At 35.4% G+C, this 21,589-nt stretch overlaps 1 protein-coding gene across 6 annotated transcripts in view; it reads left to right on the forward strand.

Moving 5' to 3' along the window:
• PICALM (phosphatidylinositol binding clathrin assembly protein) overlaps nt 1–21,589 on the forward strand; it is a 64,449-nt gene that overhangs the window by 26,515 nt on the left and 16,345 nt on the right. For 4 of the 6 annotated variants that reach the window (XM_079303742.1, XM_079303744.1, XM_079303743.1 and 1 more), the window contains exons 3-13: nt 1,366–1,441; nt 2,693–2,795; nt 3,608–3,701; nt 4,198–4,309; nt 5,620–5,726; nt 6,895–6,936; nt 7,639–7,724; nt 8,940–9,063; nt 9,400–9,536; nt 11,829–11,929; nt 21,124–21,231. In XM_079303742.1, coding sequence (XP_079159868.1) covers nt 1,366–1,441; nt 2,693–2,795; nt 3,608–3,701; nt 4,198–4,309; nt 5,620–5,726; nt 6,895–6,936; nt 7,639–7,724; nt 8,940–9,063; nt 9,400–9,536; nt 11,829–11,929; nt 21,124–21,231 — 1,090 coding nt within the window. Of the gene's footprint in view, nt 1–1,365; nt 1,442–2,692; nt 2,796–3,607; nt 3,702–4,197; nt 4,310–5,619; nt 5,727–6,894; nt 6,937–7,638; nt 7,725–8,939; nt 9,064–9,399; nt 9,537–11,828; nt 11,930–16,655; nt 16,806–18,568; nt 18,650–21,123; nt 21,232–21,589 lie in introns of all 6 variants that reach the window. The other 2 variants (XM_079303746.1, XM_079303747.1) reach the window with 1 other exon arrangement.

The raw sequence follows: 21,589 nt of genomic DNA on the forward strand, positions 1-21,589 counted from the left end.
CTTTTCAGGTTGCATTCAGAGAACTGCTTCCTCTGACTGGGTTGGAGGGGGAGGTTACGTTTCTAAACATGTACTCATTTCACTTGAAAGTTGTTGCTGGTCTGCATGAAAATCTATTCTGTTAAGCTAACTAAGCCACAAGAGGGCAAACTTCTGTTGATGACTTGAAGCTTAAACTTTTTCATTGGGTTAATTTTTCAAGACAGTCTATACACTTTGCACTTGGAGTCATATGAATTTTAAACTGATACCAAAATAGTTCATAGTAATTAAAGGTATTTCATGGGACGACTGTCTGAAATACTTTCCATTAAGAATAGAATTTCCAAGCAAATTTTGCTTGACAAATATTTTACAGAAGTAGTGAGGGTAAGATTGCTGCTCAAAATGAAAGCTTTTGCAGCTGGAAATAGTACTTGAACAATGTGAATGCAAATTAATTATAGCACCATTTAGATTGCAAAGGACATTTAAGATCAAGTCCAACTGCTAACTCAGCACTGCCAAGCCCACCACTAACCCATATCCCCAAATCCCACATCTGTGTCTTTTATATACCTCCAGGGATGGTGCCTCCAGCTTTGGCTTAATTCCTTTATGCTAGGTACTGAGTGCCTTTACTCTTCTCCACTTTTTTCTAAGTAACCTATGTATGCTAATGAAAGTGATGAAGTAGTACATGTTGCACTAATCAACACTGTTTTTTGTCTTTCGTCAAAATGTTTCCTGCAACTGAGTGATTGGCTTCTTTTAGTAGCAGCTTTGTACAATTTTTTTTCCTATAAAATTGTGTCAGTGATCTGAAATGTGGAAGATGAAAATAGCATCATTCACCTTTTGAAAAATAATTTGTAGTTATGTGATAGTGTTATGCTTTATATTGATTGTCGTGCTTGATATTTGATTTAAAAGCAAACTAACATTTATATCACCTTATTTTCATATTTAAGCTAAGTACCATTATGACTGTATGCTGTGCAAAGATGACTTGGCTAATTGGTAAAATTAAATCAGTTGTTATAAAACTGAAGTCAGTGAATCTACTATGAGCATATAAAATGAGAATGTATTTGAAGGGATTTTTCCAGAAGTTCAGAGTTCCATATTCTGGCTTAAAGTAAACTGACTAAACAAGGTATTTGTATAAAATGATACTTGGATTTGTTCACAGATTTATGGATTAAAAAATAACTGGCTTATTTCGACAGTTTATCTGGTTTTTTTAATAGTTTCCAGATTTGAAGTCAGTCTTAAAGCAAAAAGGCTGAATTTTGTAGCCTGGATAAAAAGTTTTTAGTACTGTTAGCTCAGTTCCTTCTCCTTGATAACACAGTAAAAGTATTCAATTTTTTCTCTTTCATCTAGCGTTTTATCCAGTATCTGGCGTCCAGAAACACATTGTTTAATTTGAGCAATTTCCTAGACAAAAGTGGATTGCAAGGTAAGGTGTCTTTTTTTCATTAGAAGTTAGTAATGTACTCAGGAACAGCAAAGACAACTTGGTTGCTCTAATGAATCCTGCCATTTAGGAAGTAACTTTTGTGTCCATTATATCCCAGACTGAATTTCTTAAATAAAATGTAATGGTGTGGCAGGAGTTGTCTGCTGGAGGAACATGTTGCATCTTTTCTAACAGGCTTACTTAAAGGCTTTTGACTTTCTTAGCATTCCTCTTATTTCTATAGAGATAGACCTCTCCAAATGAGGCAATTTTGATTATTAGCTTATTTTTTTTAAAAAAAGCATCACATCATGTCAGTGAGACAAGACCTGTATCTAAAAAAAAAAAAACAAAAAAAAAAACAACCCTTTTTTGGGAAATTGATCAAAGACCATTCCATTTATCTTTGAGACTAATTCAGTGGGCAAATAAGTGTTTCTCCAGTTCAGATTTTTCAACTGAAATAGTCCTCCAAGCTGTTATGCTGCACTTCAGTGCAGATCTGACCATACATGTGAGTGTCATTGTTTTTTCACTTTAGGTGGTTCCTTACTTTGTCTACTCTTCTTATATTATATTCTTATATTGCCATATGTTCTTATTTTCTTCTTATATTATATTCTTATATTGCTACAAGTGTACTAGAACAGGCAGCCAAAGTGGTTGAGAACAGAAACCCTTCTCAGTTATAACCAAGGCTCTACAAATTGTAATTTTCTTGAGTTTTAATTCCTATGTTCTCAGCATAGACTGCGACCAGATCTTTTTCTGAGTCTATACCCCTACATTGACAGTTATCAAAATATTTCCTATCACTGCTCTCTTAACATAGAAAAATTTCTGTCATATTGTAGTGTTTCCATCAAATACTATTTCCTATTCAGTTGCAAATGAGCCAAATTGTGGAGATGATGTGAATGCCTTTGTGAATGCATAATTTAATTTTTTTAATAATAATTTCTATTGTAGTATAAGAGGACTTGCATAAAATACTTTGTTTTGCTTGTGGAAGTAATTTCCTTAGGAAGTGAAGTGTAAACTTTTACATAGTTGAGGTTGTCTAGATATTCGTGGTATTGTTGGTTTGATTTGCATGGTGAATACAATGACGTATGCAGTTATTTTCAGGTTATATTTTTGCACAATTTTGCATAGTTGATGGGTCTGTCTTGTGTTCATATTTTGCACTTTATTTTGAGTAACATTCTTATTCTTTAAGTAGGTATTAAACCTCTGAAACTTGTTTTTTAGGTTATGACATGTCAACGTTTATCAGGCGGTACAGCAGGTATTTGAATGAAAAGGCAGTTTCCTATAGACAGGTGGCTTTTGACTTCACTAAAGTTAAAAGAGGGTAAGGACTGCATTTTGTTCTACTCATCTTGAGGTTTTGTCATATGTTCTGTAATTCAAAAAAATACTGATGTCAGCTCAGGCTTAATACAAACAATGGCTTCTTTTCTCTTTTGAGTATCTCCCATGGCTCACAATGGCTCAACTGCTCAATATTGTATATCCCAAAACATATTTTCCTTCTATTGTTATAATTTTTTATCTTTAAACATTAACTGTTTAATGAAAAAGAATGCAAGATGGTATGCATGAAAGTCTATATTAAAAAAAAAAAGTAGAAGTTTGAACAAGTCTTTTACAGTAGATTATATACTTTGTCTTTTATGTAATATAGAGGAAATTTCATGTAGTCTCTAGAATCTTTTTGAAAAAGCATGAAAAACATACAACTTTTTGTATCTTTTTTATTCTTTCTTTCCTCTTTAAGTTGAAAAGAATCCAAACTGACACAAAATAATAATTGGGTGATGGAAAAAAGAATATATATAAATTGCTTCAAAAATAATCTTTAGAGCTTTTTTTTGTTACCCGATGCATTATAACACTCCTATGTTTCTAAACACCATCAATTTCATTTTCTCTTGAGTAAAAATTCATCTTGGGTTCATATTTTGACCAAATAAGTTGTTATCTTTCTACACTGCTGTTATTATGGTGGTATTGCCTAGACACCATTCCTAAACACCACAAGGATGGCTTTGTATAGCAAAAACATAAACGACTTCTCTGATGACCTGATATATTCTGTTGTTTCTTACTAACAATTGCCTTCAAAATTCATGTGAAAAATTTTGGGTTTTTTTTTCACAACAGGGCTGATGGAGTGATGAGAACAATGAGCACAGAAAAACTCTTAAAAACTGTACCAATTATACAAAATCAAATGGATGCACTTCTTGATTTTAATGTAAGTTTAGCAGCAAGTACATTTCTAACATACCGTCCACTTGTTGTACAAACATGTAAAATAGGTCAAGAAAAGGTCTTGCACTTGTTCCATGTTATCTACACAGCTTAAAGAGCACAAATAATTTTGTTCATTGGTGTACCCCAAGAAATCAGAAAAAAAGATACAATGCTCACTGAAAAGAATGCTTTGTGCTAAATTACTGTGTTATTATTGTGTACCTTATGTAAGAATTGCTTGTTTATTGAAAAGCAGATTATTTCTGCCCTGTGTCTTTTAGTTATGTTAGTTAACATTAGGATTGGCTAACAAAAGTGTTTGCCAAAATGATTTGATTTAATTCTGTGATGGGGGAAATTGTTAGTTTGTTACTTTCGGCTAATAGCCAGTGAGATGATTGGAAAGCCTGTCTTGAGATAGTGTGCTGGAGTTTAACTAGAAGTTTTCCAGTAAGAGATCAATCCAGTTCAATTAACTTTTTCTCTCATCTTTTCAGGTTAATAGCAATGAGCTTACAAATGGTGTAATTAATGCTGCCTTCATGCTTCTCTTCAAAGATGCCATTAGACTGTTTGCGGCATATAACGAAGGGATTATTAACCTCTTGGGTAAATACAACTGCTTTCTGCAATGCAATGCTCTGCTCTGGGGGGAACTCAGTGGATGATTCATAAGAGCTGCTCTCTTGAGAAACTGAAACAGTCTTACAGTAAAACATCAACATTTTGCTGTTATTTCCAATGTTTGTCTGTGCAGTTGCATTTGACATTGCTTTGTACCCTGGGATAGGTCAAATCTGAAAGCAAAGCCCATCCAAGATTTTATTCACTTCATTTTTTGTCTTGCACTGCTTTGTTGGGGATTTTTGTGTGCATTGGTTTTGAGTTTGTTTTTTTAAGTTTTATCTTTCTGTATTGCATGGCAAACCTGAATTATAATATTGATTGGGCATTTTCTTAAGAAACAATTTGTGTAGTAAAGGAATCAGTTATGGTCAGTTACAAATTTGCAGTCACAACGTCAGTGATTGCTTGGCTATGTTGCTTTGTTTCCATGATTGGCTGTCTTACGTTCCTAGAGCATCTTATACTTTAAGGAGAATTATGAATTCAGGTTTAAGGCCCTTTCACTTGCACATACTGGAGATGAATGGGAGCCTAAATTAGGAAAAAATTAAATTTAAAATATCTGTTGATTTGCTTGACTTTGTACACTGATTGGATGAAGCTACCTGGTTGCTGTCATTACCCAGTGCTTGCAAAATGAAACGTAAAATCCAGAATAAGTAAGTAAGGGACAATCTGAAGTCAGTCAATGTTTCAGTCTAAAGCCTCTGTCACCTTCCTTTCCATTGGTAAGAAGTAACATGCAGCTGCTTTCACTTATGCTTTGAAAACAACCCCATGCCTTGAAAGGGCTTTTCAAAAGAGGGGTGGAACCCTCTTGATTTCAGCACTGGTGATTTCTAATCAGTTGTACTTCACCAGACCATAGTAAGAGGCATTAGTTTGTCAGAGAAGATCAAAATCTTGCCTGATGTCTGGCCACTGGAATAGAGTAGATATTTTAATGCTAGATAGTAAAACTGTCTTTTTGTTTGTTTCTTCTTCCCAAGAAGATGGATTTACATTTCTTTGAGTGACCTATTCTTAAACTTGATTGTCCCCTTCAAAGTGATAATGCTTTTGTGGTATCTAGTACTGGCAAGATAAAGTGTAATAGCGTGCGTGGAAGCAGTAGCTCACATTTGACAGAGCTTTTGTCGTTTGCTACAAGTTAGGCATAGTGACTGCTGCAGTTATCATAATAACAGATCTGCAGATATTTTCTGTTTGTCTTGGTTTATATGCTTTTACTTTGCATCTCCTTTGCAAATCTTGGATTTCTTATTTAATGCAAATATTCTTACTGTTTCTAGAAAAATACTTTGATATGAAAAAGAACCAATGCAAAGAAGGCCTTGATATATATAAGAAGTTCCTCACTAGAATGACACGGATCTCAGAGTTCCTTAAAGTTGCAGAGGTAAACTTAAGTCAGTCAACTTTGCCCTTTATTTGAAACAGCTTATAAAGTGCTTATTTCATCATAAAACAGATTCTTATTCCTTCCTGCTTATTTGCTCTTCTGTCAAGGGTCATCTTGTTCATCTCTACCTACCTGGTGATTAGTTCATTTGAGGGCGGTATTGAAAAACCTGACTGTGTAGTGCTTTGGGTTATCTTTTACTTGAGGAGAATGTATTAATGTGCATTTTAAAAATTTCCTTGGTTATGTAATACCTGTGAGCTTTCTTTGAAGAATGGACTTGCTTTAAACAAACAAAGGAGTTATATGGTGCTGTGCTTTCTATGATTCTAGTTGTATTCTAGTTTGAAACACACGATTCTACCAGAAGTTTTAGCTGAAATAACAGCCTCACATAAAAGCAATTGAGACAAACAGATGAACATGGGATTTCTTCAAGATTTCTTGCTATAGGTGTGCTTGTAGAGGGAAAAGCAATTGCCTGGCAAAATGTTTAGTTTGTGGGGTTTTAAAAAGAGATGTGTTTAGTCTGTGCCTTTTGTGTTTCTAGACCACTGCTAAATTAATGTCCTAATATTACGGAATTTTTCAGTTGAAGTGTGCTTCTTTTTATTGCCTTGGTATTCATATATATTCATATATATTCAACAAAAAAAATAAGCCTTGGCTTGTTTATGAGATACTATCTTCAGCTGGTAAGATCATCCATTGAAGTTGAGAGTATTGATGTTTCTGTTGTAATAGTACATGTACTGCTCCATACCGCCAAAGTTTCATCTGTATTTTAGAAAAATATTTCTTTACAAAGCTTCAAAGGTGCTTTGTTTCATCAAATATATTCTGTATATCAGTAGGTCTGAGAGTTTGCCATGTAAATTGTGGAATAGGCAAACTTCTTCATGTTCTAAAACACTGGGTTCTTACTCTCTTACTTCTAAGATTTTATCAGATAAAATATCTGTATAACACACATACTTCAATGTATATACAATTAACAAGAATTTATTACAACCAACCTTTACAGAGTACAGATTCTGGAAATTTAAAATGTATATTGAACAGGTTTGTACTTTTTGCATTGCTTCATGTTAATGTTGTTTACTTTCTGAGCATCTCTCTTTCAACAAAAGCAAACAGGTTCTAAAGCTCATTTGTTTTATTACAGCAAGTTGGAATTGACAGAGGAGACATACCAGATCTCTCACAGGTAGATAAACCTATTATGTGTTTGCCAGTGCACGTCTGTTTTTTTTGGGGTTGCATGATCAGGAAAAACCTGCCATTGTGGCACTCACTTATGTGTTCTTTTGTACATTGTCACCAAGTTATCTCTAAGTTTGTGATTAAATCCAAGCTCTGTCAGAGCCTGGCTTTTATATTCTGTGATCCTGTTGTAATATATTTATATCATTTCTCTCATTCTCTAATTTAATTTTAAGATAACCATATTTCCATCAAACTTGAAGACAGAGTTTAAATCTGTGAGGTCACATAATGAAACCCTTACATGATGTTATGAAGCTGTGGTTTCTAGCAGCATTGCTTTTGGCTATATGCCTATTGAAATTAATGTGAAGGCTTGCAGAGCATGCACAGAGAAATTATTTTAGGTACAGTGACCTTCTTAGTGTCTCTTAAAATAATGACTGCTTCTGATTGTCTGCTTGCTGTTTCCTAGCTGTTAATTTTAAAATTTCTGGTCTTATTTCAGTCCTTGCTGATAGATCATTGTGATGGAATAATGTAGTGAGAAGGATACTTCTACTTGAAGTCATTAAATATGTACTGAATGCCAAGAGGGGATGGAAGTATTCTGGGTTGTTGCACCTGCTGCCCTACAGTTGCATTCTCTGAAAATATTTTAGCTATTGGTTTCTTCAAATGTATTCCCCAATGTCTCTCTTTGCAGGCACCAAGTAGCCTTCTTGATGCTTTGGAACAGCATTTAGCTTCTCTAGAGGGGAAGAAAATCAAAGATTCCACAGCTGCAAGCAGGTGCTTATATCCTTGTCCTTTTGGACAATTTTCACATTGAGTGTTAAATCTGTTTTTTTGTAATTTCACTGTAAATTAACATTTGAGGAGACTTCCTTAAAGGCATTGTATGAACAATGATGGATTAGCAAGTTGTCATATCTTAAAACAGCTTCTTCCAGGTCAACAGAACTAAAATCTAAGGACCTATAAGGGCCTCCTCTAGCATCCCTACTTATGCTTGTAGCATTTGATCCTGAACATCTGAAGAGGAAGTAAATTTCTTTCACATATTGCCTGCAAATGTTCCTTTTATATTAATAATTAGACTTCTGTAAGGTATGCAACATGAATAAATACGTCCTTAAACTTTTACATTTCAGCTTTAATCCATGTTTTGTCAAACACAAGGAAATACTTCCAGAAGTCCTTATGCTAAGAATGAATTTTAAAAGTAATGGGAAGTTAACGCCATAATGCATATGGTATAAGGCATATTATTGTGAGTGCTTTCCAAAACACTACAGGCAATATAGAGAAGTCCTCTACATGACATGTTTCATGGTTTAAATTTTAAAAAGGATAATATTGGTGGTAAAACTTGTAAAATTAAACAGCATTTTTTATTGCATGTTAAAAAACTAAGGCAGTAATATTTTATAAGTTCTTTATGGCAGTGGCCATTAGGGCATGATTTTGCTAGGGCACTTCTTTTTAGAATATCTGCTTTCTTTTGTAAGATTACTCTGTTAAAAGTGAAGTACTTGTTTTAAATCTTTTTGCATACTCTTAAACATGATGATAAATTTAAAATTTCCTTCGGGATATATTAGAGGCATTGATAGTTTGTTCACTAAGCCTGTTAAATTAACAACAGTTTGAAATGGAGCCCAGATGATTGGAGATGATTTGCAGGCACACAGCAATGTGATTTTTGGTAAACAGGAAAAGAGCAAAGGCTTTAAATGTGAATTTTGTGATGCAGTTTTGTGAAGCATTTAAGGTGGAAAACCCAAAAGCCAGTAGAGTAGACACTGGGATTTCTGAGCATTTTTAAGTTTGCATTTTATGTGATGTATCTTATTTCAACTTTTCACTTGTGCAGTGTAAGATATAGCCACCGTTCTGGAGATCTCAGGAGGAGACTGGGTGGATACAAACAAAGTGTGTTCTTTAGAAGCTCCTATCACGTGTCATCTGTTAACAGCCAGCTTTTCTTCTGTCCAATTACTTTAGGGCTACCACCCTTTCCAATGCAGTCTCTTCCCTTGCAAGCACTGGCCTGTCCCTCACAAAAGTGGATGAAAGGGAAAAGCAAGCTGCGTTAGAGGAAGAACAGGCTCGCTTGAAAGCTTTAAAGGTAGGCACACAGAATTTCAAATTGAAAATACTTTTCCCATGCTCTTGTTGATAGCTTATTAGGATTCTTAAAGAAGCAAAGGCAAAACAGAGTTATTAATGCTGAACATGGACTGTTGGCAAAGTCTGAAAGCAGAATTATGTGTACTTAGATGGTACAGCTTGTGGACAGTTTGTTAAAATAATTTTCCAAAACATTTGTGGCACTGCTGACTTGTAATTTTAAGTGGCTAACACTAGTGTGTGGAATAACCAATTCTTTAGTTCTGTTTCATTTACCTCCAGTGTCACACACACAAATGTTCAGATTTCTTACACCAGCTCACTTTTCCAACAGGAGCAACGTCTAAAAGAACTTGCAAAGAAACCTCATACCTCTTTAACCACAGCAGCTTCTCCTGTGTCAACTGCAGCAGGAAGCATAATGACTACACCAGCCATTGATATTTTTTCTACCCCTAGCTCCTCTAACAGGTATGCTGAATCCTCCAGTAGGAGATATGTTGCAGCTAGGGTTTCTTCTAAATTTCTGCCACAGAGTGTTTGCACCAAGTTGGTTGGGTGTAGAGTACATTGGCAATGTGGTAAGAAATTATAGTGAAGCTGATGGGAAAATAGCCTATTGCAATAAATAACATTAAACTGTGTTCTCATCATCTGTTTGCAGAAGTTTCTGGAACAAGCTGACTGCTGATAGCCCTTGTAGCTGTTTTAGTCAGTATGCCAGATGGTTGAAACTGTAAAACAGACATAGTTTATCCCCAAGGAACATTAGAAGTAAATTTGAGAAAAGTCAGATAAAATTTCTGTTTGGGAAGTCATAAAAAAAATGCATTCCTAGATCTTTAAAAGAAGAGTGGGAAATATTCTGGCTAATTTTTCAGAAAAAGAAAAGCCTGAAACACAAGTTGAAATGAGAGGCAGGTTTTGCAGTCTTGTGTTGTATCTAGAACATCTCTGTAAGGCCATGCAAAGAAAGTGCATGCTAAGCCTGATCTTTGACTAACAGGAGTTGTTGGTATGAGCAAGTGTGTGATCTTCATTCTGTAAAATATCTGTCAAATGAAGCAGCAGCGGAAGGTACCGTGCCTCTATCCGTATTGAAGGAATTGTTGCTCTGAAGTCATATTTTTGCTTTGAGAGTGATCCTAAACCTGAAGGATTGCTTAGTTTTTCTGTTAAAGCTCACATAAGAATCATTTGCTCTTTTGACAGCTTTCTTTTCCCATTAGAGAGCTATTGTAGGAAATTACTTGACACCAAGTATGAAGTGAATAGCTGAGTCTTGTATATGAAGCTAGAGAATCTCTGTGTTAGTAACTGAAAGACTTCCTTGTAAAAAGTTGTTGTTTTTTTTTTAATAGCTTTTTAGAAGCCAGAAATCTTGAAATAAGTATGTGCTTTGAACTTGAGTATCTGATCTTGCTTCTCAAAAAGTCTGAAATATAAAAACATCTGATAAAATTTCTTTAAACAGACAGAAATGCTGCATAGTGAGGACAAGAGTGTTTTCTTGTAAAAAAACCACTGAATGCTGTTTTTTCTTCATGCTCAAATTTACTTGCTGGCAGAATGACTGCTATAAGCAAAGAACAGATTTTACAGCAGGAGCTGTCAGGAAGGGGATATGCTGGGTCAGAAGTTCAGTGACTTGCTGTTAGGTCCAATGTGTCTGGTTAATCACTGTCATTATCTTGAACAAGCTTTGCATTGAAAATTATCTTTGTTCAGCTGCTCACGTTACAGGGCAGTGCCAGCCCATGCTGCTTTTTAATAGAAGTAGCAGTGGCAAAATGTGATTGCAATCACTGCTGAAATGAATCCTGCAATACTGAAAACTGTGAATTATGTGAGTGATTGGGTGAGCAAGAAAATCTACAGCGATCTAGGATGTCAGTACTAGCCATTAAACTCCAGTGCTGCTCTCGTTTAAAGAAATGTTCAGATGTCAGAGTGATTCAGCATCTATGCATAGTAGAAGCCATATGTGCAGACTTGGGTTCATTTCATGTCCTGAAAGGTTCCTGGAGAGACCAGTACTATTTTTTTTTTCTTTTTTCCCCAAGACTTATCTAAAGTGTGAAAGGAACTCTCTGCAGGAGGATGAATTTTACTGTTCCTGTTTGACTGCCTAAATTAATGCAGCAGTTGTATATAAGCCTTCACTCTTAATTTCCATGTGATGTTATAAGGTCTCAATTTGGTTTTGAATAGTCTAAAATTTAAATATTCATTCACAGGCCTGATGTGTGATCAAGTGTTTGAAGGCCTCTTATATTTTGCTTTCCCCAAAGTTCTTTAAAAGCTTATGGTTGTGAGGTAGTTTCTCAGTAGCGATGGTAGTGGAAAGATCTGAGTTGTAGAATTTAGAGTTATATTTTGGTGGTGCAACCCACTAGAGTTCATTTTGTCCATCTGTTTTTCTTGTGTTATAGAGTTTTCATGAGGTGACTTTACAAGTTAATGAATAGCTCTGAACATAACATCTCTTAGCCTATTGTTGGACTGCGAGGACACCTCTCTTTGTCTTGGACAGCTTTGACAAAAATCCCTTGGCATAATATGCAACTTTTCTTGCTAAACTGACACTTTTTTACAGAACTGAAAATATGGAGCTCACCAGCCCTTCTGATTTTGGCTCAATTCTGTCCATTTTGTAATAAGTATTTTATAACAAAGCTTTCATTACTGTTGACAGTGGCTAGCATTTGCCTATATTGAAAACTGTGATGTAGTTCAAACAGTTGTATTAATTTATCTTTGTAGCACTTCAAAGCTGCCAAATGATCTGCTTGATTTGCAGCCAACTTTTCATCCGTCTGTGCATCCTATATCTGCTGCTCCACAAGTAGGAAGTACCTGGGGAGGTAAGAATTCTGAGTTCCATTAAGGCTCTGATTGCTATGGCCATGTTCCTGTACATGTTGCCCCTAATCTGGGGGCTATTTCTTCCTTAAAGAGAGAGATCTTAATAAGACTTTACAAGTGAATAAAGGGATCATAAAAAGTAAAATCTCTGTAAAATAATGTAGCAAAATAATGTGTTGATTCTAACTTAATTTTGATGTATCTTATTAGCTAAGTTACTTTAATTGTTGACCAGCTCTATCAGCCTCTTAACAGCCCTCTTCAAGATTCACATAGCTGCAAAAACTTGGCTGTTTAGAAGCCAGTTCAGTGAAGATAGACTGTGCTGCAAACACAGGAACCTGAATGTAAAATTGATTTAATATGTGTTCTAAATTTTGTCGAATGTTAAATCAGATTTGCTGGTGATGGTAAGGCAGAACTTGGATGAGGCCTGAAAGGAGGTACTTGTGACAACTGTGCATGGAAAGACAGACCAGAGTTAGTTATTGAAATAATAATAAGGCTTCTCTTTACAAATCTCTTCTATATTTAATTTAACTACAATAGCAAATTAGCAAAAAGCTGTTGTTTGGCCTCTTAAGTGAAGAGGCAAAATTTATATTCTTCCCTCTGAAGTCTACTCCAGAACACCCAAATTTTTGTTCTGCCCACTTTCTAGGATGGACTGAATTAGTTGAGATGATTTTATTGGTAGAATCAAGTCCTCAAACCAAGGGATCAAGCAGGAGAGTTCTAGAAAGGCATTAATTTTCCTACAAGATTGGAACATTTCAGTGTTTCCTCAAGGTTCTTGGCTGCTTTGCAGTGCTCCAGAATAATTCAGATATGGTAATATATTGCCAATGTAACTGTTGGTTATACTGGTGGAGGATTAAAAAGCTTTGTAACAGAGGGAGGTGGGAGGTTGTGTTGGTTTTTTATTTTTCTACATAAATCACACTTAAAATAGTAAACTCCTGAACTATGTGGCTATTTCCACAATACTCTTTTTGACTAGATGATTGCAATAATGCTTTCTTTTATGATGCAAAAGATTGGGAATTGCTGCTTCAGGAAGTTTCATGGGCATCAGAACAACCCTGTTCTGAATTTTTACTTTCTTATTTGTTTTTATGAGCTATAACTCTCAACATCTCTCCAGCTATCTAATGTATTTTCATATTAAGCTGTGTATGTGTTCTGCTCTCCTATTTACTTTGTGCTGTGTACTTTGTTTTGTATACCTTCTCACATTTGTTAGTAGGGAAATAACATAATTTTGAGTGAGGAAGACACTACTAATATATGTGGCAGCTTCTGAAAAAATGAGTATTTTGCTTGTTCTTTAGTTTTGCTGAGCAAAGCCTCTTTGGAGAAAGATGTAGTGAGGAGTGTATGGAGTTAGGCATATAAATTTCAATGCTATAGTAGGCTTAGAGTTTAGAAATGGAGAAAAATGGTTTAGCTCATCTTGATTGCTTTCTGCAAAACACCTTCTGTTTCTGCTTTTCCTGTTTGTTTTGTGGGTAAGAGATAAAAGGGGAATTCTGCCTCTCAAAGGTCACATCACAATTCAGCCTTTCTTTATTAACTTGAAAATTGAGCCTGAAAGTCTGTGTTTGTTCAATGTGCGTTGCTCATGGTATGAGTCTTCAGTAATAGTAGTTGATATATCTGCTTGCTGTTGACTCATTTCTAAATACTTTAAAGAATTAACTGTGAAGATTTTGGATTGTCTGCTAAAATATTCGGCTACAATTCTGGGATCACCATTTTTTGTGTTACCTTTCATAAAAGAACCCCTAGCTCTTCAGCTTTGCAGGCATGAACACTCACTTCACACAGGTGAGGTAGATAAGAAGTGCTTTCCACATTTTACAGATGGGGAAATCTGAGCAATTAACTGACTTGTCTGAAGTCATACGGCAAGTCAGTGGCAGAGCCAAGAATGGAACCTGAACTATTTCCAGTCCTGTGCTCTAACCACTGCACAGCAACCCTCCCTTAGGTAATTTTCTGACATGATGATGTTTGTATTTGGTGTATATGGTGGCTTTGAGAAGAGTATCAAATCAGCTAAAATCAGTTACTGTTAAAATTTTATGCAGAACTTAGGTGTGTAATAAATCAATAAATTACTACAGGAGCATTATATTTGGGTTGCTGCCTTTAATTTTGTGCTTCCAAAAGTGCTAAAGTTAACAAGGTTAAACTCCTGGGGGTTAGGTTCTGTGATTGTGTTTTCTGATCTGTTTTCAGTTTACCTATTTCAAACTGTAAAAGATGCCACTGAAAATCCTTTGTCACTGTGCTTTCGGACAAAATACTTCTAATTGGATAACTTAATGGTAGAAATTGAAAAATTCAAACTACTCTTTTAAATGCACCTAAATCATTAATGCCTAATGATAGCATACAGGTGCAGAGTGATTCCATTGGCACAAACAGATGCTGTTTGTATTCAAGGATGAAATCAGGCTTTAGAAACGTTGAGGTGGTGCTGTCAGAATTGATAGCAATTTCTAAAACTTGAATATGCAAGGATATAAATTACCCAAACCCAATTCATTTTCGGTTACTTTTGTTACTAGCATTTGCAAGTTATGAAACTTGGACAAGATTGGACATGATGGCTAGACTTAGAATGGGGCAGACAAGCAGAGAATTTGAAAATGGGTTACATTTCTGAGCAAATCAAGTTGCATTGTATTGTCTAACTAGTCAAAACACAGGAAGTTCCATATACAGGCTTGGGAACTGGGAACAGAAAGCAGTTTTTGGTTATTTTCTGGTTGAGTACATGTGTAAAATAATTTTAGTGGTCAGTAGTTTCAGACAAATACAGTTGAAAACTTGTGCTTCTTAATTTCTTCTATATTGTTTTATCTGCACTATTTGTTGGGGTTCTTTGGAGACCATTCCAGCTGTGTCTGGTATATTTGCCAGCTATCAATTTGTACCTAAACTTCAGAAGCAAAGCAGATGTGTCAGTGTAGAAATGAACATTTTGACCCATCCGTTTGAATTTTTTCCACTTATATAATATATATAAAGAAAACCAATAAAATCAAGAGAATATGCAACAGAGCAAGGAAAAAGTGAAGAATGGATGATCTGCCCCATTTTTGTTGTCAGATTTGTTTGTTCTACATCTTTTAAAATGACATTCAAAGCAGAAAGCAGTTTTAAGTAGTAGCTGAAACAGACTCAGTTTCAGGCAACTGACTGATTGGCATGTCCAGTATATAAAACATACATGAGACAATATGTAATTTTGTATTCCTGTTACACATTGCAAATATTACATCAGCTTATTCTGCTTATCTTTTATTCAGTATTGGACACTGTAATTTTGCTGGCTGAATGATTTGGGAAAAGGTCTTTTAAGGTATTTCACTTGTTCTTGCAACATAGCTAAGCAATATGGGGAAAAGTCAGGTCTTACCTAATAACTTACCTTGAGCTTGCAGCAAATCAAAGCATGCATTAAGCCTGTGAAGAATAATGTAGTTAGAGTTTTTAAATTTTATTTCCATTAGGACTTTTGTACAACTGAGCACATTATGAGGCTGTGTGAGACTTGGAGCTAAGAATCATGAGGTCAGATTCAAGGAGAGAAAATAATTTACACTTCAAAACTGCTTGGTGCAGCACGATAGTATTTACAAGAGTTGTGGATAAATGCATAAACTGGCCAGGTTAAAAAAAGAAAAGGCCAAGAACTGAAGTATTTAAGACATCTTTCCCATCATTACTATTCAGAAATTTCTCTGTAGTGGCTTTGTCTAGAGGAATAAGCTGCAGTTCTAGGCACCATAAGTAGGACTAGATAAAAGCCTTGCTGATCTCACCTAGTGAGTTCTTGGATTTTCCATCAAGGATTCATAGGCTCTGAAACTAGACAGTTATACCACAACTCCTTCAGTTAACAAGTATTGTAGCTGCCTTCTCTATCCAGATTATTCTGTTAGATTGTGAGTTATAGGAGTACTTGAGCTTTGCAATTCCATCTGTTCTCAGGAAACCTTGAAACTATGTGCCTTGAGAAGTCACTTGTATAGATCCATGTTTCCTTCATTCCAATAAAGTCTGACAGTTTTGTTGTTGTTTTTTTTTTTACTAAGAAACATTTTTCTTATTATGGCTTAGTGTCTGTTGTCTGTAAAAGCAGAGCAGTCCTTTGCTGGCTTGCAGGTAACAGCATACCTACAACAAGCTCCTTTGTTCCTGATGTTCCAGGTAGCGAGAAAAGTGCTTATGTCCTGTATGCTACCTTGATATAATCATAGCTCTTGGAAATATCATGATGCTCAGTAATAGAAAAATCCATAAAAACAGTTTGGAAAAAGAAGTTCAATTCAGTTGGTTTTGTTCAGGTTTTTAAAGTTGTCTTGAGGATGTCATTGTATTGAATTCTCTCATAGCACCTTGGGTTCTGTAGTGCTGACAGGCATCCTCTGCTCCAGAGACTTTGTTGCAAATGTTAGGATGTGACTGTGAGAAACAAAAAGTGATTGTGGTTAAAGAGGAATAGCATAGCTACTTTCAGTCTGAAGCACAGTTTATAAGATGGTGTTATTAATATAAAAAAAAAATAAAAAAGGAAATTAGTAGCTAGTATCTGCAGTCCTGGACAACTTGAAAATTAAATAATTAGCTAGGTCATCCCAAGCTTAGAGATGTCAGGAGGAAACTAAATCCGTCTCCCTTTTGTTCTTTCTCTTGCTCTCTGGAATTGAACAGATCCTTTTTCTGCTACTGTTGATAGTGTTGATGATGCCATTCCAAACCTAAATCCTTTCCTTACAAAAACTAACGATGCTGCTCATCTGTCTGTGTCTTCTGATGTATCTACTTTCACCAGTAGGACACCCACACATGAAATGTTTGTTGGTAAAGTACCATTTTAAACTAATTTCCTATTTCCTAAAAATTTTACCATTATTTTAGTTTGTAAAATATGTTTTTGCAGCCTTTCAGAAGCTAAAAGCTGGTCGTTTTGGGACTGGTTTTTTGCTATGTTAGAATTTGATTTGGTCCCTGTGCAGTAAAACTGGTGTTAAAATCCTTGCTTGGCTGCCTAGATGGGATTCTAACCCCATGTAAAGAAGCAGTTACAGTTAGAGCAGTTGGTGAGTGCAGTTTTGCAGTCTCTTGTACATGGGAATTTTAAGGTAGAATGCTGCATATGCCTGAGAAGGAAAAGAAAATGCTGTTGCTTTCTTCCTGAGGTTAAAATACTCTTTTTAAAGAAAAGAGCCTAATCTGATTTATTTTTTTTTTTAATAGAGGATGTTTTTGCCCCAGTCACGTTGTCGTTAACAAAGCTGATAAAGCCACACACATATTCATGCATAATCTACTCAGACTGTTTACCTATGAGACAATAAACTAACAACTCACTTGTTAAAATCTGTTCATGTTTTACTTTGGAGACAGTTTAGCATGGCTGCCTCACTAGAAATCCTTCCAACATTTGTGTTGGTGCAGCTCTACAGTAATTTCATTACTTTTCAATATGAAGTTTCAGTTTGTTTTCATAAATGAAAAATCACTTAATTGTATGTCAGTTCTATTAAAAAAACAACTTTAAAGACAGTTGTACACCACAGGCTGTATTTTTTGCTGGTTGAACCCAATAGAATTGAAATGCAAATTAAAATACAGACTATTAGAACAAAGAGTTTTTTAATACCTCTGGTACTTGTTAATAGAAGTAACACAAAGGAATTATCTCTTTAAAGATATTTATGCTACCTATACTTTGTCAGCTTAACTAATTAGTTTCCTGGCCTGTCTTTATTGGAAAGACAAAGCAAGCAAGATAAATATATCTTTACATATGTAAAAATTACTTTAAAGTTGGTACTGCTATGTGATAATCTGTCTTTTCCTTGCTTCAATGAAATTTTTATGGTTCATGTAAATGTAGAATATTTCAAATACAGCTTTTTTTTTTTTTAGTAAGATGGCTATTTATTCAGATTAGTTTCCTCTGCCTAACTTGAACAAGGACCCTGGTGGATTTTTGTGGTACTTACTGGTTTTTGTAGTATTTATCACATGACAGCTGTGAAGTCACTGGAAATGGATGGCATTGATACATTACCTTCCCTTCCAGTGTCTCATGTCTAGAACCAGAGTGGCCTCCTGAGAGATGGAAATGGGACATGTAGATGCAGTTTTAGCTGTAGCTCTATCAAGGCACTACGATAATGTGAATGTGGATTTAAAATAACTCTTTCTGGTTCTTTAGATCATTACAATCCATTTACTCAACTAAATCCCTTTGTGACAACCAAATATGAATATAATTCAGGTATAAGAAAAATGCCTTGAAGATTTTACACTCATTTCCTCCAAGGGTGTAAAACATGGCATTTGATTGGAAAAAAAATTGATCCTAATATAGCTGTTCCTTTGAAGCTGTGCTTTCCCTTTTGTGTTAGAGATTGTGTAAACTTGTTTCTTACTGTCTGTCTGATGTGTATTGATTTCATTCCATTAGTTTATGTTATTAGACTATATGTGGATTTATAGAGTGATGTGAAATTAAAGTTTTGAAAAGCAGATCAACAGTGTATCTTGGTTCTCTTTCTGTAACTCTCGCTCTTCTCCTTTCCTGGCTTTCTCTCTTGTGTGATACTCCTTATCAGATTCTTTTTGTGGTCCTCAAGCTTATCCTAACGCTTCTCATTTCCGCAATGAGCCTTCTTCTGTAGCTGGTCTATTTGGAGGTAGGTAACGGGACACAGCCTTGCCACACACACAGGTTTGAATGTGTTGTGTGCCTAGAGCTCGTAGGCATGTTACTGACTACAGAAGTGCCTTGTTGTAGTGGCTCCAACTATTATTCATGTGCTTGTGCCAGCTGTGTGGTCACAAATGGTATGTATTTTTTCCATTTGTGCCAAGCTAAGACTTGTTTAGTCTAAACATGAAATGAGTATCTCCCCATTTCAGGATCTCTTGTAGTTTACCAGTTGCTGCATACCACACAAAAGACATGCATGTTTATAAGTAGCTTCTCATCTTGCTGTAGCTCATTGTTTTTAAGATAAAGGGATTGGGATGTTCGTGCTGCTTATGGCAATTTTGTTGATGTATTGCTCTTAAACAGTGCACTAAACTAGTGTTAAGTTTTGCAAGAGAACAGGGGAAAGAGGTCTCTGCTGCATTAAAGTAGTGACTAACAATTTGTGCAGCTGTGTCACATCTGTGTAGTAGCCCCATACTGTTGATGATTCTGGTAGTTGTTAGAGAGACTGTGGGCTATGACAGGTCCAAACCAGGCTGAGCAGGTGTGTAAACATTGCTGCATGCAAGGCTTAGGAATACCTTCAGTAAATGATTTGTGGAAGGCTTAGCTCTTACAAGCTCCATCAAGTCACATTTTGGTTTAGTGTCTTTGCATAAAAATCAGTGAGTATCATTTAACAAAAGGTTGAATACTACAAATTACTCCGTTCCCTTTGTTCCTTATTAAAAAAGTGGAATTATTAGTTTCTGTCAAGTCTTGATATTCAAAGAAGCTCCATTAAAAGTACTGACCTTTGCACCTGTCAAAATATCCCTGTTAAGCGAAATGCCCCGAGTTGGTGGTTGATATCTAGAGTAGGATTTGATCTTTCTCAGGGGCTGATTCAACGAGTCCTGTGTATTATTTTGTCTTGGAGATGTTTTCATCTTCTTGAAACTTCTAAAATATGACAGCAGAAAACTCAGCTTGTTTCAGTTGAGGCTGATTGCTAAAACAAAATGAACTGTTGTAAGTCAAGTTGTCTGTTGGTACAGACAGAGTTTTAAGAGTTGCAGGACATCCCATCAAAGGAATTCCCATCTGCAGTTCAGAGTCCCTGAAATGGCTTGTAACAACTTGATGGTATACATGTTATAAAGATACTCATTTTGGTTTGTTGATTATTCCCACATTACTGCTTCCCATGTTTTGCTGTATGCAGTTTACTTTGATTTATTTTTAATGAAAAACTACATTATCAAAATTTTGGTGAATTAGGAGTCTTATATTCCTTTAAGACAAAAAGAAACAGGTAATCCAAATTTGGGCTTTTTCTATTAAGTTTATGCTCAAGAATGACATCCTATAGTTGCTAACTTTTTTAGGTGAAATGTGACTTATTTCAGAAAAACAGTAAGATTGAAATGAAGTTCTGTTCCAGCAAGCAAAATAAAATCCAAGAAGTGGTTTTTGTCAGTTATTTCTACCCACTGCAGTTTTACTGCTCAAGTAGTTGTGATCCTTTAATTTCTCCATGTCATCACACTTTTTGTCAGAAACTAGAAGAGCTAATTTTCAAAGTGGCTTTTTTTAGTGCTTTTCATATAAAGCAATAATTACTTCTGTTATTGCTTGAATACCAAGGTGATGCACATGCACGTGACCATGTGTGATCATACGTGACATTTTAAAAATACTGCAAACAAATGGCTATTACCTTCTTTATTACTGAACTATTAATTTAATGCTGCTGAACATCACATGCAATGCTTCATGCTTCATAGATTTTTAGTGTTGAAAAATAATTGTGCATTTGTAGAACACTAGAGATACGTGGAAGACAAACGAAGTAAGTTTAGACAGCACTAGGAGTCAAAATGTGACTGTACCTCCCCATATTTTACCATAAGTTCTGGAAATTGACCTGCAAAACATGGTCAACTTCAAAATGTGTGTCCACAAATAACTAAGAGCTATGAAAATTATTAGTATTAAGTGTCTAATCCAAGGCATTACTAGTTCAGGCACCTTGGGATATGTGCGGGATTTTGCTCCAGTTGTATCGCTAAGAGAATTGCTGGATTAATATAAAACATGAAGGAATAATCTTCAGTCAAATAATCTTGAAATAGATTCTGCACTAGCCAGCTTCTTTTCCTGGAGAAGCATGGTGTCTTGTTCCTCAGTCATTTTATTGTGAGCATATGGTAAAAGAAGAAGGAAGATGACAAGAGATTAAGCAGTTGCAGGGTAGTCTCTGTTCAGTTTTTGAGACAAAATCTTTCTTTGGAGGAGTAACTTCAAATAAAGACCAAATAAACCGCTCAGTGTCGGGGTGTAGTCTGGACTTTTGAGGTATTCTTAGTCTTTCTGCAGTGCTGAAATATTTATTTGGCTTGTCTGGAATAAAGGTGGATTTGTGGGAAATGCTGTATAAAAACATACAATTTCTTTCTTTTTTTATCTCCACAGGGTTCACTCCATCTCCTGTTGCTCAACCACAGCCATCAGCTGGCCTTAATGTTGACTTTGAGTCTGTGTTTGGAAACAAATCCTCTAATGTTGTCCCAGATTCTGGTGGTAAGACATTTGCTAAAATAAATTACATATGTTCCTTTCCTTTAATTTATTTTGTTCTTGAGGTATAATCTCTTAATAAGTATTTACACTACTGGGACAGTTTCAGATGAAGAAAAGAAAGCTGATTTTAAAAGGTGAATAACAGCATTAATCAAATAATTTTTCTCTGCAGACTATTTCTACACTATGCTGAAATGTTTACACTGATTTTCCTCACTTAAATATTTTGTACATTAAAACTTCACACTGTGAAAAGCCTTCCTTTTATCTGCTGTCAGCTGAAATTAAGTCTGTATACATAGAGTGCGGTTAGAGGAGGTAAAATTTTATCTTTAATTTTATGTATCTGCAACACAGT

The sequence above is a fragment of the Erithacus rubecula genome, assembly GCF_903797595.1.
Source record: "Erithacus rubecula genome assembly, chromosome: 1".
NCBI classification, from domain to species: domain Eukaryota; kingdom Metazoa; phylum Chordata; class Aves; order Passeriformes; family Muscicapidae; genus Erithacus; species Erithacus rubecula.